Below are 17,821 nucleotides of genomic sequence, written 5' to 3'. Positions count from 1 at the left end.
AACTTGCTTTATTGTCTAAATTCTCTTCTTGATTTTATCACATCCACTTAATCTTTTGAACTAGAGGATTTATATACCCTCTTCTTTGTTAAATCGGATGAATCACTGAACTGTATATTGAGTGCAAAACTTCCTCAAACATTTTCTAAATCCTACTTTTTCCACTTATGACCATGAATGTTGATGACTGAGGCTGACAAGAGATTAAGCATTTCTCAGGATTTTAAAATTCCCCAATCACTTTGGAAAACATAAAAACTCAGTAATGTTATATCAAATTTTAAAACTCAGTATTAATAGTAAAATCAAGGAAAAGCAAAACATGTCTGAAGTCCCCTTCCCTTCCCTTCCCTTCCTTTCCCTTCCCTTCCCTTCCCTTCCCTTCCCTTCCCTTCCCTTCCCTTCCCTTCCCTTCCCTTCCCTTCCCTTCCCTTCCCTTCCCTTCCCTTCCCTTCCCTTCCCTTCCCTTCTCTCTTCTCTCTCTTTTTCTCCCTCTCTCTCTTTCTCTAATATACTACAAAAAGATTAAATGCCCACTCCCATATCCCTCGAACAAATATCCTCATTAACAGGCTCCAGAAATAAGTCTATACATTAAACTAACTCTAGTGTAATCTGATGCCTCGGGCCTTGCAGCAACTATTTTTTCTTTTGAAAGACAGTTTCAAACTTGCCTATTCATGGAATATTCTTAAAAATTAACATTAGCTATGAAAGGCTCTGTTATTACTTCTCTGACCATATTATACTCAAAGAAAGTAGTTTTTTCTCTTCTCAAGCATACTTCAAGTACTATACTTATCATGTAGCATTATCATTTACATGATTATAAAATTACAGGCCCTATGTGAGCAAGAACTCAAGAGAAAAATTCAGTCTCATTTATCTAAGTCTCCTCTACTTGAGAAAAAGGAATATCTCAATTTGTTGAATTTTAGCAATATTTTGATACACTTGTTACTTTGATTAAGTGATGACCACTTACACAATATTCCTAATATACCTGAGCGATATTTTAACAGAAATTTAAGGAGACGCTTTGGATAGTTTATATACACAATACCAAAAAATAAAGTGAACTGACCTGTGTGTTCACCTATCAAGACATAAAATAGAATATACCAAGTAACACAGGTAAACTTACCTACTCTCCATCTACATACAACTCTCATTTTGTAATCAATTTTTTTAAAAGTCACAATTTATTTTTTCTAACTCATCTCTTGTTTATTTCCATATAAGTCTCCTATTAATGATCTATAACAAATATGACCAATGACCTGAATAACCAAATCCAAAGGATATTTTTAATGTCTTAAATTACATATTTACTCTTTTTCGCATCTGGTATTTGACATCTCCACTGAATATGTCAACTATGTTGACTTCTAATTCTTTTGCTTTTCTTCTATCAATCACTTTTAACAACAGAGTTGTGGCAATCTTGTTCTTTTCGCCCATTCCTTAATCACTGGATTTACCAAGAGCTCTCTGTCATTTTTATCCTACTATAATTCATTTAAGATCCCATCTATTTTCCCAATTACATGAGTGGTTCAGGATCATATACCTAATTATCTGTGGACCTATACATTTATATGATGGGGAGAAACAACAAAATATTTCTATCCAAACCTGACCTTCTTATTGCCAATCTACCACTAGACCATTTTTGTTTCTTTATTTCCACTACTCAGTTGGTGGCTTTTAGATCCCCCAGGCCCTCAACAGAACAATTTTCCTAAATTCTTTTTTTTACAAAACTTATTCAAGTAACTATCAAACACTACACCTTTGATTTGTTATTCTGCACTTGAAAAGTTTCCTCCTTATACCACCTGTTATCCCAGTGGTCAAGACCTTATCATCTCTAGCTGGACTAATGCGATATTCTTTTAATTGGTATAGTTCTTTCTAGTTTTGTCCACATACAGTTTACATTTCATCTTCCCATTTCTGCCAAAGTAACATATATTTTATAGAAATACACATATAAAACACAAATGTGACCAATTCACTCTAATTAGTGTAACTTATTTTAAATGAAAATCTTTTCAGAATATATTGACAGCACTGTTGATATTCTATGTGCATCCTTATAACTATTACTGATTTATTAAATTCTGAATTATGATGCATTTGATTCCAGTAATCTAAGGTCATTCAAAAATCCTAAACTGGATTGTACTCTGATGTTTTGTTATCTTCTGTTTCAGGAAATTTTTTTTTTAAAGTAAGCTACACCTTTATGACTTTCAGATCCACTACTAGATTGTGACTTATACATTTTAAAACACTGACCTGCTTGCTAATCACTGTCACTGTCACCCCGTTGCTCATCGATTTGTTCGAGCAGGTAACAGTAACGTCTCTCATTGTGAGACTTATTGTTACTGTTTTGGCATATCCAATACGTCATGGGTAGCTTGCCAGGCTCTGCCAGGCAGGCTCAATACTCTCTCGGTAGCTTGCTGGGCTCTCCGAGAGGGGCGGAGGAATCGAACATGGGTCCGATGAGTGAAAGGTGAATGCTCTACCGCTCTGCTATCGCTCCAGCCCTGCTTGCTAATATCTATGCTTAATCACCTTCCCACTAATTTACCGTTACCTCTTTTATGTCAACCTACAAATATATTTATGTGGATGTCAACTCAATTCACAAACACCACTGTTTACTGAGCATCAGTAGAAATAAAAATTTAACGTCAAACTTTCAATTCTCCAGGTCACCTAAAGAGAGGTTCACTATCTCAATTTGAAAAAAAAAATAGCGAACAAAGATTGTCAGAGAAAAGGACGCAAAGAATTCAGTTAGTTGTTCTGGACCAATACACACAAAAAGGGGCCAGACGGAAAGTTCTACTAGGTTCAGTGTAAGTTGCAACAGATTCCTACAACATAGATCCACAAACATTAAAGGAAGAAAAATAATCTAAATCCACTGATATTGTTGAAAAGAATAACTGCTGCCTCAAATATAGTGATTCCAATTTATCCAAGAGTGCAAAGAAAAAATTAAAATAAAACATGTATCTCTCTCTTGCTCTCTCTATATAGATATCTATATATTATGTTACATAGAATCATCACCATATCACTGTATCACTGTCATCTCTGTTGTTCATCCATTTGATCAAGCGGGCACCAGTAACGTCTCCATTCATCCCAGCCCTGAGATTTTAGCAGCCTCTCCTTACTCGTCTTTCCCAATGATTGGAGGCTCTTTTAGGGTCAAGGGAATGAGATCTGTTATTGTAACTGTATTTGACATATCGAATATGCCACGGGGAGCTTGCCACTCTTCCAAGCACATAGTATCATATACATACATATATAGTATATATTTTAAATTAGACTTTATTCCTTAATTAACTTTCCAAGAAACTGAATCCTAACATAAGTAAAATGTTTCTTAACCCTACTAAATAAAATAAAATGTTTTCATAAGTTTCATGTATTGTCAAGAAAACTTACATCACCAGGAAAGTGGCTTTATAGTAAGAATATTTCACAAGAAACTGCCAACAATAATAAAAGTATATTTCCAAGTTCTTTAACCACGTAAATTTAAATAATTTTCACTATGATTAAATCAAATTTTTTTATTCCTAGAAAATTACTGGTGATGTAGATGGATAGTCAAGTCTGCTTACTGAGATAAATTCTATAACTTATTGAGCCTATTAAAATATATTTACCAAAAATATATATCCAAAATATCCTAAATGAAAGCTTAAATGATTTGTTGCTACAATATAACAATATAAGAATTACATTAATTTATTTTATTTGTGTTTGTCAATGTTAAAAAAGATTTGTCTCTGCACAAGAGCTATGTAGTTTTCCTCACAGACCTTTTACAAATTTTTCCACCTATTTTGCTTCTACTTCAGAGAATTCTGTAAAAAACTCTTCAGAACATCGCCACTCATAGTGCACATATCTTGAAAAAAAGGGAAAAATCACTTTTTTTTTTCTCTTGTTGTAAACCTTGGAAGGAGGCAGCTTTTTCCCAATAGTAACTATTTCAGCTGTAATGGTTATGCTAAGAGTATTGCTGCTGCTGAGACATTTTAAGAAAACGTTTAATTTTTCTTACCAGGAGCATAATCTATGCAGAAGACTGAATATAACTTGCTACTCTGCAGAATTTTTAAGCTCTTTACATTTCATTTCTTCAAAACCCACATTTGAAACTGAGAGGTTACTTTTATTTGGTTTTTCTACTTCCTGCTTCTGCTTCAGTTGCTCTTTTAACTCTTCGCTGTATCCACTTAAGATTAAAAAATATATATAATGAAATCTGCAGGGCAATCTACTCTTTGGGATTTTACATTTCTGTCAAATAATATACTATGAGGGTTAGTGATTAATTATCTGTGCAGTTCTGTCATTTATAAACTAGTCATTAACTTTTCTCCTATGTGCCTGCCTACCGACTTCCCTTAAGTCTTAGCATTTTGGGAAGCCTGCTTCACAAGTGGGTGGGGAGAGGACAGCCGGAATAGAGAAGGGATCATTAAGAAAATGATGGCTGGAGGAATCGGCCGGGATGGGAGATGTGTGCCGAAAGTAGATAAAGGACCAAACATGATAACCTCTCAATATCTGCATTGCAAACCATAATACTCAAAAGTAGAGAGAGTATGGGGAATATTGTGTGCCTCAGAGGCAGGGGGAGGATGGGAAAGGTGAGGGTATACTGGGGATATTGGTAGTGGGAAATGTGCACTGGTGGAGTTATGGGTGTTTGATCATTGTGTGATTGTAACTCAGACATGAAAGCTTGTAACTATATCTCACAGTGAATCAATAAAATAAAATTTAAAAAAAGTCTTAGCCTCTAGCCCACATACAACCAAAATCAGTGACAGAGAGAGATGCTTTTCTTTCTAAAGTCCTAAAAAAATGTGCCCCTTTCCTGAGATTTCTCGTTTCTAGTAAGGCATTAAAGTCACCAATTATCAAAGATTTTTTAAGAGCCAGCCACGTTTCTGATAATTTTATCTGACTCCATAGTTACTGTTAGTACCCATATCCCATAGTAGCCAGAGTTTCTGCTCCACATGCAATATGAATAGTATATATGTACCCAGTGAATCTTTGTTAGACTACATTTTTTTCAGTCAATAAAACCAATGCCATACTCACGGTGGAGGTTGTTGGGGCTGGTTTTCAGCATTTCTTGGGGTTTTGCAGACAGCAGGCTTCGCCATATCCCTGACAACACACCTGGGGCGCATGATAGATAGCACAACGCACTATTAATTATAAAAGGGTAGAATACATCTGGATATTAAACATGGTACTGAAAACACAATCTAAGAGATATTTTTAAAGCCCCTTCGGTTTAATTCTTGAGGTCCTGGAAAACTTGGAAATCTTCAACTTAGACATCCAAGAGCTCCATTAGACCCAAATAAAATCTTCACTACCTCTGTATTTGATTTTCCTTTTAGTATTAATAAAATACATGTCAGCAGCTTTCCCCTTGGAAGAAATGCTACTGAAAGCTTCACCATGTGAAGGCATCTGAAACTTTAAAAATAGAACAGCTGTTGTGTTGATGTGTTAAAAATTGGGCAGGATTTTCTGTGGCTTTGGCTGTTTTTCTAAAATATTCAGACTCTTGTTTCGCACTATTTATCACCACACTAGTCTTTCTCTTTATGCAAGAAGGGATCTAGAAAACCTCAAGGTATTACCTGGTTTAAAACCCTTTGCAACCTCAAGGTATTACCTGGTTTAAAACCCTTTGCATACTAAGAAAAGAAGAAGAGGAAGAAGAAGATGTTCATATACATAAACATATGTCTGATAATCTTCAAACTTTAAAAAAATCAGCAAAAGTTCTTCGTGCCATGAATTATTAGCATAGAATAAATGAAAGCAGTGGGCAAATTAATAATACATCTTCAAAGGGCCTCAAGAAAAGATATTCTTATCCTAATGTCCACAAGTTTTACAGAGCACTGGAGAGATAACAAGGAAGAAATCAGAACATACTCCCAACTCTGACTCTACTTGGATGACTCAAATATTGCTTCACCTCAAAAGCTCAAAAACACACACTACTTTTTATAGGGAAGCATCAGTTACAAAACTGAGATCAAATTTCTAGACTTTACTCAATGGAAATACCCATTGGAATCCAGTGATTATCACTGAATCTAGTTGAAGTTTCTTTCACTTTGCAAGTCGTGGCAGATAGACCAGTTTCCCATAACTAAAGCTGCATGGCAAAATTCTCCACTTCTGAAAAAAATGATACAGAGAAACATGGACACAATTCACAGAAACATGTGCATGCACACACACATACATACACACAGAGATAAACTTGTTCTAAAGGAGGTCAAGAAAGACTAAGAAATCATTATTTAGCAAGATGAGAAAAAATAAAATTAAAGCCACCATTTCAAAACCTTACTCAACACTTTCCTTTCTGGGATAAAAATAAAGAAATGTAGCATTTATCAAGAATTAAAAGAAAACAGTTATTAGACTGGTGGATATATGAATGGGTCAAAGACAGTCATTGGAACCAAAGGCCACAACAGTGGTTAAGGAAACATTAAAGACGGGGCCTGAGAGACAATACAGTGGGTAGGGCTCTCGCCTTGCATGCAGCCAACCTGGGTTTAATCCCTGGCATCCCATATGTTCCCCCAGTCAGCATCAGGAGTAATTCCTGAATGCAGAGTGAGGAATAATTCCTAAGCATTGCTGGGTGTGTCTCCAAAACAAACAAGAAAAGAAGCAATGAATAAGGCAATTGTTAGGGAAAAGTCAGACACTAGGATTTGTGATCTCTGAAATTTTAATCTAACTAACATGAAGTATGAAGTATGGTGCTCAGGAAGTTAAATTTTATAGCGCTGGAAAATTGTCGCAATTCTCACTTAGATAAAAATAGTGCACACATGTTTAATCTATATGCACTGGTTTGTGAAAATAGAAATATCACCAAATTTGGGGAAATTTTTTGAGAATTAAATTTATGAGAAGCCATATGCAACCTTCTGCCTTAATTCTTTATCCCTCTAAAGATTTTGATATTTATACAGTTCTTTGCAATTAATATATCAAAATTTTCCTTACAGGTGCTCTTGCAAGAGACTCTTCAAATAACAGTACAACGTCACCTACTAGAACACCATTTAACACTAAATGTAAATTTCTAAACAAAACATTTTTTTTACTGAGTCTAATGCTACTACACCTATCCAGAAAAGTCTTACCTAATCTCAAGTATCCAATGATTTTGGTTTGAAATTACAATATATAATATTTTGTTGGCATATGTTGTAGAATACAAACTTTATTTGATTGTATGAACTCTGAAGTTTTAGAAGATAGCAAATATAAACAGATCTGCACAAGAAATATATTTTAAATTTATGTATTTGATTAAGAACAAACTCATTTTAGTATATCTTAATTATTTAATAAAAACAGGAAATAAAAGTATTTTTGTATGAATGTATCTTGGCCAGAAAACTTATGTGGTGTTGTTGGTACTGAATCTTTACTTTTAGGGAGAAAAATTCTTTCAAGTAGAGAATTTGAAACCATGCAAACCAATGCAGTTAATTTGTGGGGCCTCTAATATACATATATGCATATATGCATACATATATATGCACATACATATACATGCAATTCCTAATTAGAACCTTTAGCTGGAATTTCTTCCAGATATAAGAAAAGAAACATATTTACAAAAAGATATATAAAAATAATTTTATTTTATTTTAAATTTTACTCTAAATTTACTCTCAATTTACTCTAAATTTTATATGTCCCACATAGATTAATATTTTTCAATTATGATTGAACTGTTTGCCTGGCACATCACAGTTGGAGAAATAAACCACCCTAGTCTAAACAGCTCTAAGTATGGAAGTTGTTTAGCTTTTATCTCCCATGTATTATAATACAATTATCTCAAAACTGAGAAGCAGGATATTTTGGCATGTTGCAGCACTTTTCTTTTTCTCATGTTGCAGTTCTTAAAGTTCTTTCTCTACAACTGCTTTAATCCTCCAGTCACAGACCAGGTGACCACAATTGCTGTCACCATACTGACTTCCCTGAATTACTATGGACTGAGAGGAGTTCAGAGGGCTTAACCTCCCATTCTTTGCAAGGTCATTAATTACTCAGGGATTTATCAGGCATGAACTCCTAACTGCAAACTGCATAAAAGCTCTCCCTCACCACTCAAGCATCACTGAAGATTTATGCAAATGTGACATTCTGGAACCACGTCAGGGAAATGCGCCTCCTGACTCCGCCCCCAGCAGCTCACACTGGGTTTTATGAATGACTGCAATCAATGCGATGAATGGCTGCCAACTGCCCACTCAGCCTCTTCTCTTCCCTGCACATACACACGGGAGAAACATGAATTGCCATCAGCCTGCCGATGAGGCCATGGAAAGGCTTTCATCTTCCAAAACAGGAACTAAATGTGCTTCCAAATACTTAAAGTATGTGAATTACAAATTCTAAAAGCCCTGATATAAAACAATTTACATAATTACTTTCTCTCTTCTGAGTTTCCATTTTGATGCCTGCACCACCCCTAGCCTCACCCCAAACTTCTCCATCTGCAAAAACAGAACAAAACAAAAGTAAAACTAAAACTAGCTTAGGAAACTTTTTATCTGTTTGACTTCGCTAAATTATTTTCTCTTTCATGACTAATGTTTGGCTACTAGTTGCTGTTAACTGCTTACCAAATGTACCGTGACACGTTTTGATTTCTGTTCTCAATCTTTTGTTTTTTGACTTCCACTAATTCTGTCTTCTGAGGACAATTACAACAAAGCAACCCTGGGAGGAAAAGTATACTTGTGTTACTACTCTCCAAGTGTTATTGTACTAATCTGCATCTGTCATAGAGAAATTTTATTAAAATCGTGAAAGTATTTTAAAAATATACAGTCTACTGATTAGCTAATCACTGACTAGAAATACATACAAGCAAGGAAAAATTAGACACAAGACTTGCAGGGGTTCTGGAGCTAGTGGTTTTCTTCCAAATTTCTAATCAATATTTTCAAACATTCTTCTATTGGACATTAACGAAAGTTCGTAAAATAAATGTAAAAAAATTTTAACAATGAAGCAAAATAGTTGTATTTAAAGAAATTACTCATAAAATGTGAGGGAGGAGAAAGAGAGAGAGAGAGAGAGAGAGAGAGAGAGAGAGAGAGAGAGAGAGAGAGAGGAGGTATTCTAGAGAGTATTCAAGAGAAAACATGGGATTCTCATAGTGGAAAAGCTATATGTTTATCTTCAGTCTTATCCTCAGCCTTATCCTCTCTTAACTTCATATACCCAACTATCTTAACATATTCCTTGAATTTTTAGCAGACTTCTCAAAATCAACATTTCTATAATGGAATTCCACATCTTGTACCCCTCCCAAATCATCAACAAACCTGAACTCTGAAATTTTCCATCCATATTTATTATAAATAATAAGTACATTTTTGCTTTCTCTCATACTTCTTGTGGCATCCAAACCACCCAACTGGCTCTGTCTTTCAAACCATGAGTAGAATTTGACTCTCTCTTACACTGTCTGCTATTGTAACTCTGTCCCAAGCCAATGTTACTTTTTAATTGGATCCCCTCAGTAAAGACTTTTAACCAATTGCCCTGCATTCATTCTCCTCCCTTATTCTTTATCAATGCAATAGCCTGAGTGATCTTGAAAAACCAATAGATCATAACTCCTCTGCTCTAAATCCATGAAATGGATTTAGTTTAGTCACCAAAAAAGAAGAAGGGGGAAAAAAGCCAGAATCTTCAAAATGTATTCCGATGCTCCAAAGTATCTGGGCGTTCATCTCCTACTACTGCATCCATCCCCAATTTCTTACTCCTGCTCTACTATGCAGTAAAATATATTGTCTTCAATTGTATGCACTGATACAGAAAGAAAGTTCTCTGCACATATTTGTTAAATGAATAAATGAGACAGAAGGACACAGTGGTAGATTTCAAGAAATAAATGAATATGATAAAAAAGGATTAATGGATTATAAACTTAAGTAATTAGCATGCAAATGTGATTTGGAAAATATCCTAAAATAACAGTTATTTCAAGATTATAGTATATATATCATATATATAAACATAAATATATATAGTATATATATATATTGCTTTTGGGGTCACACCCAGCGTTGCACAGGGGTTACTCCTGGCTCATGCACTCAGGAATTACTCCTGGTGATGCTCAGGGGACCTTATGGGATGCTGGGAATTGAACTGAGGTCGGCCATGTGCAAGGCAAATGCCCTACCCACTGTGCTATTGCTCTAGCCCCAATTATAGCATATTTTTATAAAACATTTTAAAAATACAAGTTAATGATGCACAAGATTTTATTATTTGAGTGACTATGATGTTTTGTTTATATATGGTTTGGATGATTCATTTTCTTCTGACAAAAAAAAAGACATTTATCAACTGATGTCTTATTAGGTAAAAATGCTTCAATGGGAAGTTACTGTTTTTGGCATATCAAATACACCATGGGTAGCTTGCCAGGCTCTGCTGTGCGGGTGTGATATTCTCGGTAGCTTGCTGGGCTCTCCTAGAGGGGCAGAGGAATTGAACACGGGCTGGCGATGTGCAAGGCCAATGCCCTACTGATGTGCTATTGCTCTAGCCCAATGTACATATATTTTGTCAAATAAGGCTGAAAAGTTATATGAAGTGACTCCTTCAATGGAAAAAATATTCCTCTTTCCTTCAGATTTTCCTCAGTAAAGTAGGAAGATAAGAGATGCTGATTATTTAACAACCATTACATGCCAAATGCACATAGCATATCTCATTTATTATTCACAGAACACTACAAGGAGTTTTGACTGCATTTTACAGATTAAAAACCCACAGAACTAAGAACTTAAATTATTTTCAATGGTTAATGACAAAAGTTTAAAAGTTAAGAATTCTGGAAAATAAACTCTTATCATTAATGCTTAGAAGATGACTTAAGAGTTGGGGAGATAGTACTAAGGTTACATGCCTTGTAATCTTTGGATCCCCAGTATCACATGACCCTCTGAGTACCAGACATAGCCATGGAGATCCTCAAAATCTGCTGGAGTGGCCATGTGGTCCCCAGTATCACGTTGCATGCATTTTTGGGTCCTAGTATTCAATTGCCAGTTCCTCTTAGTTGGAAATCTCTGGAAATGGCCTCCAGGCAGACTAATCAGTGCTTAGGAGTCTCCAAAAATAGCACTGCAGAATGTCATCCCATTGTTTATTGATTTGCTAGAGCAGGCACAGTAACGTCTCCATTGTGAGACTTGCTGTTACTGTTTTTGGCATATCAAGTATGCCACAGGTAGCTTGCCAGGCTCTGCTATTCAAGCAGGATACTCCTGGAAGCTTGCTGGGCTCTCTGAGAGGGACAGAGGAATTGAACCTAGGTCGGCCGTATGCAAGGCAAAGGCCCTACCTACTGTGTTATCGCTGCAGTCCCTCCAAAAACAATAAATATTTATTTAAAAAATAATAAAATTATTGAGTGCAGTATTTCAAATTGTGTTAATATATTATGAAGTAGCATTGTTGAGTCAAACACCCCCACATAAATGTTCTTTAAACATTAGTCAAGTATCACGAGACAATATGTCACCCCCACCCCGCCCATAAAAAGAGTGGAAAATGGTGACAGGGAGGTGTCAATTACCTAAGATTAAAACACAGAATCACCATAATATCAATAGGAATACTACAGATCATAATCTGGAAAAAATAATTTACTTCAGAAGAGTGATTCGGGAAATCTATTAAAGTTTTTAAAATCATATGCAAAACAAATATAACACAACTGATGTAAAAATCTCTAATATATTTTTCAAATATATTAATATGAATATAAGCTATCTGATCACTAGATTTCATAGCCTACCACCAGAGAGATAGCTCAAGTAGTAAAACACATGCATAGCAGAAACTCGGTCTGTGTATCACATCACTGAATCAGTTCTGCATCTCTGAGAAGAGCATAGCAGGTGTCCCAAACCCCACTTCCTCCAATGTTCTGGGTATGGCTCCTGAATTTTTTGTAAGTCACCTAATTTCCAAGATTTAAATATTTTTAAAAAATCATATCATATCCATTTAATAATGAACAGATAAGTATGATGACTGCCACTGAAAAGATGAAAGTGAATGTTGGTATTTGAGAAACTATATGCACTAATCACAGATTTCCAGGGTGTTAAAGTCTCTGATACATTTGGGGAAACCTTAGATCATACACAAGAGTGATTTTTTAAAAGACATGGAAAATAGGCAAAGTAGGGTACTAATTGCATGAAAAGGGAAACCAGCTGGCCATTTTTCACAGTTAGCAATGAAGGCTACTGAACTTCTCCAAAGAGACCAGAAAGTTATCCACAAATTAGACCAAAAGATACAGGACTGTTTTTTTTTTTTAAAAAAATGATAATAAAAAGGTTCACTACAGGGATTAATAATTGATCTTAAATTTTCTTTTATTTTGCTTTTTGGGTCACACCCAGCTATGCACAGGGTTTACTTCTGGCTCTCCCCTCAGGAATTACTCCTGGCGGTTTTCAGGGGACCATATGGGATGCTGGGTATCAAACCCGGGTCGGCCATGTGCAAGGCAAATGCCCTACCCGCTGTGCTATTGCTCCAACCCCTGATCTTAAATTTTAGAAAAACAAAATTTTCAAAGACTGGTAAGAAAGAAAATAATAAGAAGTCAAATCCCTGGTCTTGTGGATGATTCCAACCTACCATGGAATCATCCTTGCACTATATCCTTGCACTCCAGAATGCTAACAGGCTTGTCTGTACAAGGCTCTAATATTGCTTCCAACATTTCAGCATTATAACCAATTAACCTCTTCTACCCAAGATACATTTTTCTTTTTCCATCTCTGAGTTTTGAAATATACCTCACATGCATGGATTGATACCTGCTACCATCACCACATAGTGTGATGTGTTTTTTTTTTTCACTTAACTAGTGTCTGTGTATTTTCCAAAAGTGACTTGCTGACTGAAAAAACAACACAACTTCAGAAAACACAAGAGAACAGAAAATTTCTGCTTCTAAACTTTCAAGAGAGACCTTATTCCAAGGAAAGGGGTGCGGGGTGGGAGGAGAGTTTCAGTAAAAAGTGAGGAATTCCCAGAGGGAGAAAGAATCAATATCGTCAATGTAGCAGAAGCATGTAGTAAGTTGATGCCTGAAATCATGTCTTTAGCTCTAAGAGAAAAAAGAAATGTGGCACCTGTGGAATTGTAGGAAAAAGCACCATAGGAAAATGAATAAGTGCAGACAGTTGTTGCCATTAAAAAAGCTAAATTTAGAAGAGAACTAATGAGGGCAAGATGGTCTTGTTTATACTTGAAAGCACAATCTAGTAGAGGGACTAAGCTCTAGAAAAGCAAGACAGAAAGAAGCAGAGGAGGGAAGGTTGGAGAAGAGAGAGGGCTGGGAGGAGTTCAAAGAGAAGGCAATGGCACCACCATCCCTCTACGGGGAAAATACTGAGTGCTGGCATGAAGCAAACACCCAGAGAATTAGTTCCCACAAGTTCCATTTCACCTGATCATCACTACCATCTCCAATGCTCTCCCAAATTGATGGGTAATGCTCTGTGTGATTCATTTTGAAAGGTTTTAGACAGCAAAAATCCTCTTTCCACTTCTCATGTCTAACTCAGTTCCTAGAGAAAGAACTTCTCAAATATACACCAGAAAGATAATAGAGCAGATAAGGCCCATGTCATGCTTGCAGTTATCTGGGTTCAATCTCTGGCATCCCTGAGCCCTGCCACGAGTGATCACTGAGCACAGCAGGGTCTGGCTCAGAAATACAAACCAAAAATATGCCCCATCTAAGATGATATGCACGATATCTTCTCAATAACAGTATTGCAAACCTCAGTGCCTGAAAGGAAACTGAGAGAGAGTGACATAAATGTCTGCCATAGAGACAGGCTGCAGGGGTGGGGAGTGGTGGGTGTAGGTTGGGGTTTCAGACAGAAGGGAAATTGGAGATTTTGGTGGTGGTAGGAAATGTGCACTGGTAAAGGGGTGGGTGCTGGAACACAGTATAACTGAAACTCAGTTATGAGAACTTTGTAACTAAATTTCAAGATGATTCAATAAAAAACCAAAAATTTAAAAAAAAAAACACTTCTACCTATGGTAGCAATAGAATGTGGAGGGAGCTCTTTCCTCTGAACCATAATCTACAGAAGATGTTACTCAGGAGAACTGCTGGGTATCATCCCCATGGAAAAAGAAATTAAAAAGCGGATATCTTGTTTGCTGAGTGGGAAGAAAGACCCCTTTCAACTTCCTAATATATAACTAGCTTCCCTGCTTAAGAAAGCAACACTTGGATGAAGCAGACTCTGTCTGATTCTAGCATTCTCTCCCCACTTTCTCTCTCTCTAACAAAGGCTTATTCAACTTCTTTAGGTAAACACATCTGAAGCTTGTTCAGTAGATTTAATCTTTTAGATATAGGATGAGCACTTAAAAATAAAGAAGAACAAAAGAAGCAACAAAAACTCACTTGAGAATAGTAACTCATAGCAATTATGGGGGAAAATAAAGTAGAAAAATGAAATTATATCTCTCTCTAGCAAAAGAAGAAACATTGTCTGGATAATAAACTTCACTCTGTTTTTCCCTCGTACCCATGACAGGCCTGTGCAGAACACACAGCCATGAGCCGTTGTTTACAGGAGCAAAAGTTCATTGATTTCTTTTTTTCACTTGGAAAAACATTCAAAAGTGAATGAGAATGACAGCATCACAGGAATAATCTTATAATGAATGCACAATTATTTTAAAGAGAAAATTATTTTTTAGTACTTATACCTTTTATTATTTCCATTTCATTAATGGATTCTAATAACCCATCCAACTAACTTATAAGTCTTATCTCCTGATTGAACCACTGGCCTAAACTGCTGGTTATCCCCCAAGTCTGGCTGATTGCATCCTCCTACCAATCACTAAGTTGAATGAACTAGATGTCAGTTGTTTCATCAATAGTAGCACCAAGTTAAACAGGAACATTTATCCCCTCAAACAAAATCATATGACTAAAACACCTTAAAAGTTTTCAACAAGGGGCTGGAGTGATAGCACAGAGGGTAGGGCGTTTGCCTTGCATGCAGCCAACCTGAGTTCGATTCCCAGCATCCCATATGGTTTTCTGAGCACCGCCAGGGGTAATTCCTGAGTACAGAGCCAGAAGTAACCCCTGTGCATCACCGGGTGTGACCCAAAAAGCAAAAAAAAAAAAGTTTTCAACAAAATGTTGAACTTTATAAATATGTGTGTATATTATGTATATTTATATATTAAACTACAGTAACAAAATAGTCAACACAAAAAGAAAAACAAAAAATAGTTAATTACTATCAGCTAAATGATCTGTGTTCCTACAGTGGCCGAGGCCCTGGCCCATACCTTTAGTCTGTCATTAGATCATATATTAAATATTTACCTTGGTGCTAATTACAAATTTATTGGTGAAATAACACGATCCCTTCTTGGGAACAAAATTCATCATTAAAAAATTGCATGATGCCTTTAAAGTGCTAAGTTTTGAGCTAATTATTTTCATGTCGTTCAGATTTTAGCAAGAAGGGTGCAATCACAATTGAATTTTTCTAGTTTTAAACATCTCATATCCCATGGCAACACTTCAGTGTTATCAAAGAGTAACAGATATTAGAAAATGGTCATCTAGTCTAATATCCAGGATAAAGAATGCCAAGGGGGACTAAAAAAGGTAAAAATGGTATTTGTAAAGAGTATTGTCTGCTTTTTAACAACTAATGATTTTTCTTTTTATTTGTAACACAGAACCATAGCTCTTTGATAATGATTTTTGGGTAGTCCCATGTATCTAAGTGTGCCTTTTCTCCACAAAGCATTAATTCTCCTTTCTCATCAGGGAGCCAGAGAGCTAAATAATCATCTACTAAGAGGTCGATAATAGTTCCTTGGTGGGATTTAAGTGCATTTTAAATAGATAAAATAAACTGGGAAAATGAAACCTGGAAAAGCATTAATGAAATATATCAAGCATTGCATTCAATTAATTTCACTAGTTCCTCAATTGATTCACCTACTTAGAATCCGGTAAGAGAAAAATGGGAGCCAATCAGATATAAAATATGCTTTACATGGAGTATATTAAAATTATAATCATAAGTATTAAACTACATAAAATATACTATATTTTAATTTAAATGCACATTTATTATGTCAAGCTCACAATGCTTTCCTTCCCATAAAATGTATGAATGAAACCAAATGAATTTGACATTGTAATGGAAAAGTAATCTAGTAAACAGGATTTCTTAGTTCTCACTGAAAGAAAGAACATTCTCTAAGCCCTTTGCTGTTTCTCTTAACCTACCAGAACTATCAGGTTTCTAATCATCTAATGGTTTCCTGAATTACCATTTCATACTTTACCACCTTCCAGACTTCACCATCTTTCAGGTTTTAATTAAATCTCTGTGCACGTTAAAATCCTTCAAATGACCACATTTGAATGGTCAATAAAATACTGAACTCAGAACTTCTTTAAAACTTAAGCACTTCCCAGTTCTCTACAGTAGCTGATTAATTCCTAAACTAATGTTTAACTACTGACATTATGAACACCAATTTTTGCTAATGACTAATAACTCATTGAGTCTTCTGGATATTCTTTTGATGGATCTCTTAAAAGTTTCCTTTCTTGGGGCTGGAGTGATAGCACAGCGGGTAGGGAGTTTGCCTTGCATGCGGCCGACCCGGGTTCAAATCCCAGCATCCCATATGGTCCCCTGAGCACCGCCAGGAGTAATTCCTGAGTGCAGAGCCAGGAGTAACCCCTGTGCATCGCCAGGTGTAACCCAAAAACCAAAAAAAAAAAAGTTTCCTTTCTTTCTTTTTTCTTGGGGGGGCCACACCCGGCAATGCACAGGGATTACTCCTGGCTCTGCACTCAGGAATTATCCCTGGCGGTGCTCAGGGAACCATATAGGATGCTGGGAATCGAACCCGAGTTGGCCACATTGCAAGGCAAACACCCTACCCACTGTGCTATTGCTCCAGCCCCAAAATTTCTTTTCTTATTTGTCTACTGCTTCCAAATTCATTTGCTTGGACAAACTATTTAGTCTATCTCAAATTCCATTTTCTCTTACTTAAAGATTGTAATTTTACAAGGGTTCCCATTCCACCATTATTATAAATATATACAAAATGATCTCTTTTGAGGATATTTCATCTAAAAGTTCCCTGATTTACTAATGTATAACATAAACTTTTTACTAAATCAAGCCAGCCCTTTCCAATTTTTAGAATAATTTTGTCATTTTTCTTTATACTTCATATGTCATTTTTCTTCTAATTATTTTCCACCTTTCCCTCTCCATTAACTTTTATTTCTTTCAAAATTCGAGTTGAATATAGAAAAATCTGCAAAGGTTTCTAGGCTAAGGATTCTCATTAATCCTTCACCAGAAGCTTCTAAAAAGTCAGCACTAATTTGGCATAAGACTTTGTTTCCTGATAGTAATTGAAGTTCAAGAAGTACCTGCTTTGAAATCAGGACATGAAGTGAAATATAGTTCAAAGCCACAGCTGGGAAGTCCTGCTGACTAAAACATTCTTGTGCCCCATGAACAAATGCATGCAGGATCATGTATTAAACTGCATGCTCCGAACATAACCTGAGAGCAAATCTATGCGTCAATACAAAAGTAATAAGAAGAAAAACATTCACTGA

At 35.9% G+C, this 17,821-nt stretch overlaps 1 protein-coding gene across 26 annotated transcripts in view; it reads right to left on the bottom strand.

Moving 5' to 3' along the window:
* The window catches only part of RIMS1 (regulating synaptic membrane exocytosis 1), a 512,610-nt gene that overhangs the window by 418,424 nt on the left and 76,365 nt on the right, over positions 1-17,821 (bottom strand). For 24 of the 26 annotated variants that reach the window (XM_055136886.1, XM_055136888.1, XM_055136871.1 and 21 more), the window contains exon 2: positions 5,152-5,232. The exons of the other annotated variants lie outside the window; for them this stretch is intronic. In XM_055136886.1, coding sequence (XP_054992861.1) covers positions 5,152-5,232 — 81 coding nt within the window. The remainder of the gene's footprint in view (positions 1-5,151; positions 5,233-17,821) is intronic. 26 annotated transcript variants of the gene reach the window in all.

This window comes from Sorex araneus, chromosome 4, assembly GCF_027595985.1.
Source record: "Sorex araneus isolate mSorAra2 chromosome 4, mSorAra2.pri, whole genome shotgun sequence".
NCBI classification, from domain to species: Eukaryota; Metazoa; Chordata; class Mammalia; order Eulipotyphla; family Soricidae; genus Sorex; species Sorex araneus.
Note: the sequence above shows the minus strand (reverse complement) of the source record. Positions and strands in the feature narration are given on the sequence as shown.